Source organism: Lampris incognitus, chromosome 5 (genome assembly GCF_029633865.1).
Source record: "Lampris incognitus isolate fLamInc1 chromosome 5, fLamInc1.hap2, whole genome shotgun sequence".
NCBI lineage: Eukaryota > Metazoa > Chordata > Actinopteri > Lampriformes > Lampridae > Lampris > Lampris incognitus.
This window is the reverse complement of record NC_079215.1, coordinates 53,326,255-53,335,853: the sequence shown is the minus strand read 5'-3', so window position 1 is coordinate 53,335,853 and position 9,599 is coordinate 53,326,255. Positions and strand designations below refer to the sequence as shown.

At 46.8% G+C, this 9,599-nt stretch overlaps 1 protein-coding gene across 1 annotated transcript in view; it reads right to left on the bottom strand.

The window, feature by feature from the left end:
* Window positions 1-3,155: 3,155 nt before the first annotated feature.
* zcchc7 (zinc finger, CCHC domain containing 7) overlaps window positions 3,156-9,599 on the bottom strand; it is a 51,168-nt gene continuing 44,724 nt past the window's right edge. The window contains exons 8-10 of the mRNA XM_056280394.1: window positions 5,966-6,061; window positions 5,467-5,584; window positions 3,156-4,749 (exon numbers count right to left, since the gene is read on the bottom strand). Coding sequence (XP_056136369.1) covers window positions 4,175-4,749; window positions 5,467-5,584; window positions 5,966-6,061 — 789 coding nt within the window. The 3' untranslated portion in view covers window positions 3,156-4,174. The remainder of the gene's footprint in view (window positions 4,750-5,466; window positions 5,585-5,965; window positions 6,062-9,599) is intronic.

The following is a 9,599-nucleotide window of genomic DNA, read 5'->3' as shown; positions in this document are numbered from 1 at the left end:
TTCTTGTAGGTAGACACCGGAAACACGGACCGCCTCCCTTCGCTTTCCGGATGTCGTCCAAACGGGGCGGGGGCTCTGACGTCACCGGAAGTAGCCGAGCGTCGCACACCTGCGGTTCTGATGTGGGCGGCGTCCACCTCCCTGCGGCGTTTCGCATACAAATCCAGGGTGCTCAGAATTAAAATGTTGTTAAATTAAAGGACTATTCTGGCGCGTTTGCCCGACGCAGCTAATTTACTGCAAAGGGCGTCTACTGTACATTACTCCTAACCGTTTCCCAAAGCGTGTTGGGGCGTTTGGGATTTACGAACGCGTGTTTCCGGTCAGCCACTGGTTTCCATTGGTTACGGCGAAGTTTAAACATCCACTTGCAGCGACTTGGAAGTTCATTTGGGGCCGGTAATGCATCAGCCTGAACATTTAGTTGCCTTTATGTTGGGTCAAAGTGGCATTATCGCTGCGGGATATAATGGTATGTTTACTTCAACTCAAACACACGCTTTCAACCGCATTATCCCGCAGCGATAATAATCTAAATAATAATGTAACCGGTTATTTTCTTGCCCGTTGCGGGATTCGATACGGAGTGTGCTGCTCCACAAGGCGACATCACTAACCGCTCGGCTAAAGGGTCAGGCCCCTTAGTTAGGGGCTAACGTGTGTTGTTAGTAGTTTACAATAATAATGATAATAAACTTTATTTATATAGCACTTTTCTTAGCAATGTTACAAAGTGCTAGGCGAGTTTTACACAAATATAAGTGATCACAGTGATGTATTACCTCTCTCAAGTTAGTTTCAAGTCTGCAGGTTGATTATCACGTCACTCAAATGAATGGAAACCAATGGCTGCCTGGACTAGAGTAGGAATACAGTAGGAAAAGTGTATAAAAATTAACACTATACGGCATGCTTATGAAATACCTCAAAACAGGCAAACACACCGGTAAGATCCACAAAAAAAGTAATGATAATGTAAACTAATAATAAGACACGTTAGTCCCTAGTTAACGGATCTGACCCTTTAGCCGCGCGGTTAGTGATGTCGCCTTGTGGTGAAGTACACTTCGTATCGAATCCCGCACCGAGCAAGAAAATAACCGGTTACAATAATAATAATAATAAATCAAACAGCGCTTTTCTAACATTCAAAGTCGCCATGATATGGGACACATTCGTTTTGAATAGCTAAGGCGTCCGTATCCGTCACTGAGCCCTGGTTAATAATTGTCACGAGGCATCACGGTCATGACGTCATCAGACAGGAAGTTCATCCAGAATATCGCCTGTTAAAATCCGCGACATCGGCTCGTGCGTCATCTGATATTAAGGCAACGACATTGTTACGAGTTCATTACTCTGCATAAAATGATGTACTAACAACAAAGTTGTCATCAAAACCTCTTTTTATGGAAGCTTTTACAAATGTAGGATATTTGTTTTTATTTATCAATTTATACTGTTTTTATTTTTACTCTTATTTGGTCTTGTTCTTATTTTTGCCTTGGCTGGTTTTGTTTCTTTGTAAAGCACTTTGTAACATTGTTTTAGAAAAGTGCTATATAGATAAAGTTATTATCATTTCTTCATTTGGAGCCTGACATTGTATATTTGAAATTGCGTGTTTGTATGGGTTTACTTTAATACAAGCCACTGACTCTGTATCATGTCAGGCTTTTTTAATACGTTTCCCTCAACAGATAGACAACAGGCCATCCCTCCTCCCCAGAAGGCCTGTTTATCTGCACAATGCCCATTTGATATTATTGCATTATTGCAGATATCTAGTATATTACATAGGTATCCAGTTCATCAAACTAATATGAAAACATTCTGGAGCATCTCCAACGGTCTCCTCTTGCTGTAATTTGCCAATACATATTAACAGGTAACAGGTCAACAACTTCTTTTAGATACATTATCATGGACCAACCTATGATATGTGCAAAAGTACAAAGTTTTATTTTAATCAGTTAAGTGACCAGGGTACATCAGTGAAACCAGGGCGGTTTGGGTCAACAGCATTTCAATAAGGACACCGATGGTTTTCAGAGGGTTATTAAGACTAAGCCTACAAGCAGTTTCACATCAGACATTTATTTGGGCGATTCCCCATCGGTGACTGCTAGACACTATGTTGGCACTAGTCCACCTCAGCCACGCAGTTTGAACTACCACCGTCTGGCAAACGGTACCATGGTATCTGGACCAGAACCAGCAGGTTCAGGCACAGCTTCTATCCACAGGCCATAACATCTTGGACATTATCGGTGCAATATCCTGTGCATTTTGCATTTTGTATTTTATATTTTTCTCAGTGCAGTATTCTGGCTATTGTATATTAGGCATTATATTAACATTTAGTTATATTAGCATTTAGTATTTACATATGTATATATTTATTTACATAGGTTACTTTTTTGTAGAAGTTTGTTTTATTATACAGTGTGTGTTGGGGTCTAGGCCAAAGAATCTCATAGGCCGCAACAGTTGCTTCCATGCTGTCTTGTTGTGCCCATGAGAATAAAAACGTTGAAATTTTTTTTTTTTTGTCCAAATAATGAAAAACAGGGCAACCCTTAAACTTGCCGTAAAGGCTCCCCTATGGCCGCCCTAGAGATATACTAAATAGCTCTATATTTCCACTCATTCACACAAACACACACATTGGGCATCCACCTTTGCAAATGGAAACACCAGTTAAAAGTGGCACAACTTGGCTCGGTTATTTTACTCCTCGTTTACATCCTGGTTAGTTAGAAAACCTTTACTTAGTATTCAAATAACATCCACCTCCACCCTCTGTGTGAGTGTTCAACTAATGTCGGTGGAGGATTATCGGCTACATGTGGCCCCCCCCACCCCCAGCATGACTGCAGGTCCAGGAGGCAAGATCATCGCTGACCCCTCTCACTTCAAGTGCTCCCCTCTGGGAAACAAAACAAAAAACAACCAGACTCAGGACAAGTTTCCTCTCCACAGCGCTGGCCCTTTTCAGTAACTGAAACAAAGCCCACCCCGCAGCAGCCCCCCCCCCCACCATGCTCCTTTAGAAAGCACCAGAAGCACTTCCTGGATTTGAGCCTAGAGGATCCATACTTCCAAGAAGCATCACAGATTAAAAGAACTGGTCATTCAAAGCAAATGCTCTTTAATGTAGCACCTTCATCAACCACTTGACTTAAAAGGCATTAACAACAGCAGTTCAGAGTGATATAAGCAGTGATGGAATAAGGTACAAATCAGAGGAAAATGGTTTCTCCATCTGACTCTCATCAGATAGAGCACAAACTGGACTTTTCCCAGAAGGTCCAAGTACACTTGTCTTCACGTTAGTATAGCCGTAACTATCAAGAATGTATTTTTGTTGACTGAAAGAAACAACTAATCAGAATCTGGCTCATGTTTTTAAAAGTTTCTATTTGGGCTCCATTTTATTGGGAGCACCCACTGGACGGGCGAGGAGGTCTTCTCGAGGTGACGATCATTACATTTGCATAAAGCACCTGTAATCAAGTTTTTCTATTATATGCACATACATGACCAACACATTTTGTGGGACTTTTTTTTTTCCTCTCATTTGTTCGAGAGTCATTTTTTAGAAATCAACAAGGACAGAATGTGTTGAAATCTCAGAAATCCACCAACTCTAATGTGTATCAACCACCCGTCAATTATTTTGTGTGTGTAAGAAATTATTTCAAGCTATTCCATGGTGACATTTTTAAAGAACTTGGCTTTTATTTTAAGCAATTACGAAACAAAGTATAGAATGGGGTGTAATTCCAACACTCAGTCTATAACATTAAATAAGGAAATCCCTGTAAACCAGGTCTCTTAACCAATCTCATGTCCTATCTTTGTCTTTCCTAAATAGTTTAACCACCACATCCGATCATACAATATTTCATTTCAGTCAACTAACTGTTTGATGGGTTAGCAGCACGTTCTGTAGTTGCAACAGTGACCACAGGGTGGCGCCGTGAATGCCCGGTTGAGAGCGCCAGCCACCCTGCTGAGCCAGTACTGTGTGACAGAGCGCAAGACTCGGAGATGGCAAAACCTGCACATGGTCTATATATGTTGTTAATGAACAGATCTTCGTCATGCACTGAAGGACACGCACACAAGCACCGACTTCCCCCGACGCACACTCTCCCTGTGCAATATAGCGCTATCTCTTGCCCTTCCTCTGTTTGATGCAGAACAGGTTCTCGTCGGTGGGGTACATCTCTGCATCGGCTCTGTTGGCAGCTTTCCTCTCTCTCCCTCTGGCACGATTCCTCTTCCTCCTCATCTGCCCAGTCATTCCGCTCCCAAACAGACGGTCTGGGGTGTGGGCTGCGGGCGCAAGGGGTTCCCATTGTTGCCGCGGGGGGACTTCCCGCTTCTTCTTTTTCTTCGTCTTGTCACCGTTGCCTCCCCCGCGGGGAAAGTCCTCCGCCTCGTCGAAAATGAGTTTTTCTGGCTTTGCCCCGGCGTCTCTTGTGCTCGGCACTACCCTCTTGGGTTGCCACTGTTTGGCAGAATCGCCGCTCAGGTGCGGTTTGTGTTGGTGGGCCGCCTTGGTTTTGAGCTTGGTGGAGAGCCCGTGTTTGTCATGACTGAACCAGATGTGGCTGTTAGGGGTTTGGGGAGGTTTAGGTTGACGGTCGTTACTATGATGGCCGGTTTTCTGTTTTTTCTTTGGCGGTCCAGGGGTGGAAGGGGTCCAAGAACTGGAGGGAAACCTGGCAGTTTCCTTAAATTCTAGGAAAGTCACAAACAACAGCTTTCATTAAACATTTTGTCTATCATATGAGGGTATAGACATTAAGAAGAAGGTTCAAGAAAGTCCCTCAGTCCTTTCTTCCTTATATCTGCAGGCGATCACATCTCATCAGTTATACCACTGAATTATTTTTTAGACTCAGTGACACACACAGAGAATTACTCTGTTTTGTCCTCCTTTGATCACCCATAGTCAACAGTATGAAACATCTGATTTTCTTCTTCCGAGTTACAAGACCAAGCATACCTTTTTGATCCCGATTCATAACCCAGTCTGACATGGATTATGGATGCTATTTGTACTTTCAAGGGGGTTTGGATTTCAATACAGATAACCAGCAGTTACTACCAAACGCTATAAATGCACCATGGGCAAGGCTCAGCGTTTTCGGTTTTTATTTTTCAAAGCCATCCAGCATGCCGAATTTCGCCACAAGAGGACACTGTTACATAACCTCACACGAACAGGAACAACTTTTGGATCCGTGGAATCATAAAATCCGGGTGAAAATCGGTTTAAGCCGATCTGCTCCTTTTAAAAATTCTGGGTATTTTTCAGCGACACTCAGTAAAAAACGAAAACGCTGAGCCTTGACCATGGGATTGGACAGGTCCTCAACTTCTATTCGCTAACTGCAACGTTAGCTTGCATTCCATCTGTGTGTGTGTGTGTGTGTTTCAAGGAGTGGGACCTACCATTAACCCGCCTCCTTAACCTATGGTTTCTTTGCCTGATGTCCTCCACGGAGTCGTAATATTTGACGATGGTGTTGTTGGGGTATATCCCACTAAACATCCTACGCTGGGAACATGCCTATGAAAAATGTGCAGAGATGCCAACCAGCCCATGAACACACACAAAAGCTAGCCAGCACAGAAATATTTAACTAGCTATTATAATAATAATAATAACAATGGTAAAAAGTTAACTATAGCATGCATCTTTACATTTACATAGACATTACTGCTGATGGGAACATTAGCACAGTTCAGTTAGCCCGGGGGCCACAGAGACCACTGCTCTAATCTTAACACTGCCTGGATGTGCTCTCCATCGTCCCACTGGCTGATTCAAAGGGTCCATCATTTTACCTGCCTAATCCTTACTGAACATGTTGGGGGGGTGAGAGGGGGGACAGAGGGAGAGGGTGAGAGACAGATTTTATGAAAAGGTGATTGATAGAGAGCTACTCACGTGACCAAAGTGTCCCTTTCTGGAACAGTTGTAGCAGTAGGCCGAGGTCTGACCACAGTCCTTTCCTTTATGCCTCATAGGGGGACCCGTCTTGGTCTTAAAGGAGGGGAAGGGGGGGCAGAAAGAGGAGACCATTCAGGAATCAGGATGACTTTACTTGTCATTTCATTTCATGTACTTCCTCTGTACATGAAATGAAACGAAATATGGTTTCCCCCAGCCTACAGCAGTGCAACACAAAAAACATATATCCAAAAACTACAAGAACTTCAAGAACACACACACTAACTAACACATACAGCTAAAGTAACACATATACACCCGAACTACAAACTAAACAACAACAAAAAAATCACTGTCCAAGGGAACGAACGCCAGCCAGAATGACTGCCGGAACTGCCGGTCTGCATGGGCTAGCGGTTAGCTTAGCCTGCCCCGCTTCTAAATCCTGTGAGATTGCCCCCCCAGTGCTCCTTCCTCGGGCGCAGCTCCAGGCTCCCCCAGCCCATCCAACGCCAGCTCTCCCAGCCAGACACCCTCGACACAGCTCCCCCCACTCCACGCAACGACACCAAAACCACCACGGTCAATGCCAGGTGAGGCCACGGCCAGACTGCCCTCGGCGTTATCGGAACTGCCGGTCTGCGCTGGCTAGCAGTTAGCTTAGCCTGCCCCGCTTCTGGGCCCTGTCAAGACCGCAAGACCGCCGCTTTAAGGCTAGCTGCCCTGTATTGCTTTCGGGTACAAGACTCGTTCTGTTTCTAAAGAGGATAAGTTAATGAGCTCAGAGTTGCAGGCTTCCAACAGTCTTTGAGCAGAATCTGATATCGGGAGGCGGAGCTGATAGCAGCTCAGCCTCCCATTGGTCTCCTCCGCCGCTCTCCTCCTGTCTACCGACACTGCAGCCTGCCTCCTACTGAATGGAGGATAGAGCCACGGACATAAAGTAGTGGTTACGCTTGCTTATAGTTAGGGGCCTGTAATGACCCTGTATTATAAGTAAGAGTCTATGTGTATGTGTGTGTGTGTGTGTGTGTGTTTGAGTGTGTGTTTGTGTGTTGGACACAGGGTCCCGTCCCCTATGGGCCAGTGTTCTGAAAGCCTTCCACGCTCCAGCGCCCACAGCAAATATACACTGATAAAGAGAGAGAGAGACGGGAGAGACAGGCACAGTGCATTTACTGCTAATGTTAGAGACACACACACACACACACACACACACACACACACACACACACACACACACACACACACACACACACACACAAACAATCTGAAATGTCTGGTCCACGCTGTCCCCCCCCCCCTCCACCTCTCTCTCATTACCCCTCCCTTCCGTCCTTGATTCCAAGATTACACATGATTTCCTCCCCGCGTCATTTTTTAAACATAGCTTAACCAACCTCCCCTCCTTCTCCTCTTCCATATGCACCCCCCCCCACACACACACACACACATCCACCCCTCACACTCATTTTTTCCCTCCCTCTCTCTTCCTCTCTCTCTCTCTCTCTCTTTTCCGCTTGAGTAGTTTTGTGGCAGAAAGGATAAATGCTATTAAGGCGTCGCGTCATTATCGGGTCAGGCCGGCCTGGCCCATCTCCATCACAAAGGCCAGGAGATCACAGACCCCTCTCTCTCTCTCTCTCTCTCTCTCTCTCTCTCTCTCTCTCTCTCTCTCTCTCTCTCTCTCTCACACACACACACACCCAGAGGAGATCACAGTTCCTGTCTCAAGCCCCCCGACTTCCACCCCTCTCGCCACTACTCCCATTCATCTCTCATGTAAATTGGCTGTAGGTCTCTCTCTCTCTCTCTCTCTCTCTCTCTCTCTCTCTCTCTCTCTCTCTCTCTCTCTGACCTTGGGTGCCTCTTATCTCCCCGTGCTCCGATCCAGCACATAAAAAGAATGGACGAAAGCAGGGGCGAGAGAGAAAGAGAGAAGGAAGAAATGAAATCCCTCCCCATTCTCCCATCAACCCGCGATAGCTGTGTGAGCGCCGGTGTGTGCTGCCGCGAGGGCGTGTCCGCCCCAGACAATATTAATTAACTGGATAAACCTCCATCCCTCTTTCATTCTCTACCTCGTTTTTGTCCCACACCTCCTATCGGGGGCATCTGAATAACTAATGGGGTGAGGGGGGAGGGGAAGGGGGTGTCGGGGGAGGCAGGGTGTCATATCTGCTCAGGCTCGTTCTCTCTTTCCCTGGGCAGGAGGGAAGAAAGAGAGACTAGGGTCCGAGGGGACAACACCGTTGCATACTCCCACACAGTTGTGCGTTGCGGGTGAAGATGCTCTGCAACCCTGGCTGACGTGGACAGTCCCAACTGTCGGACGCTGGTCAGCTTCTTCGTGGAAACCCCAGAGGTCTCGTACCGCAAGAAATATGGCTTCCGACGTTGTCCAGCTTCAAGACTTTACTTTTCACCCAGTCGAGGACATGCCAACGCAGTCTCCGGGCGTCCGGGCGGCGCGGCGGTCTATTCCGTGGCCTACCGTCACGGGGATCACCGGTTCTAATCCCCGTGTCACCTCCGGCTTGGTCGGGCGTCCCTACAGACACAACTGGCCATGGCTGTGGGTGGGAAGCCGGATGTGGGCATGTGTCCCGGTCGCTGCACTGGCGCCTCCCAGCGTTGTAGTACTGGAGTCCAGGATTCGGACTCGAGTCCGACTCGAGTCGTGATTTTCAGGACTCGTGATTCGACTCGGACTCGAGCACCGATGACTCGACTCGAGCATTGACTGCACTCGGACTCGGAAGTTGGAGATGAGGACTTGGACTTGTTAACTGATCAAGACTGTTTCTTGTTTCTGTTAGTTTTTTTGTTTGGCTGTTGCGTCACAAAGTAAACAAACTCCCTTTGAAATGGTGACAGCTGTGTCATTTTTGTTTCACGTAGAGCTTTTTTTATTTGTATGTCAGCTTTTTTTTACCGTGCTAGAGTGGAGCACTGGAGCCCATCTTGGAACTCCACTCAGACTCAACCTTGAGGACTCGTACTCGAGTAATGGGGAAGTGACTCCGACTCGACTTGGACTCTTCTTTGGGGACTCGAACGCTGGGGGACTCGAGACTCGACTCTGACCCGAGGTTTAGTGACTCGACTACAATACTGGTGCTTCCTCTGGTCGGCCGTGGCGCCTGTTCGGGGCGGGGACTGGGGGGGGGGTTAGCGTGATCCTCCCACGCGCTATGTCCCCCTGGTGAAACCCCTCACTGTCAGGTGAAAAGAAATGGCTGGCGACTCCACCTGTATCGGAGGAAACACATGGTAGTCTGCAGCCCTCCCCCGGATCGGCAGAGTGGGTGGAGCAGCAACCGGGACAGCTCATAGGAGTGGTGGGGTAACTGGCCAAAAATTCGACTGGGGAGAAAAGGGGGGGGGGGGGACACATCGGCCTCGTAATTTCACTTCAAGGCTCAGCATTCTTGGTTTTTACAGATTTTCACCGAAAAACACCCAGATTTTTAAACTGATGTTCACCCGGATTTTATGTTTCCACGGATCCAACAGTTGTTCCTGTTCGTGTGAGGTTACGCAACAGTGTCCTCTTGTGGCGAAATCCGGCACGCCGGATGGCTTTGAAAAATAAAAAAACGGAAACGCTGAGCCTTGGTTAACTCGTACG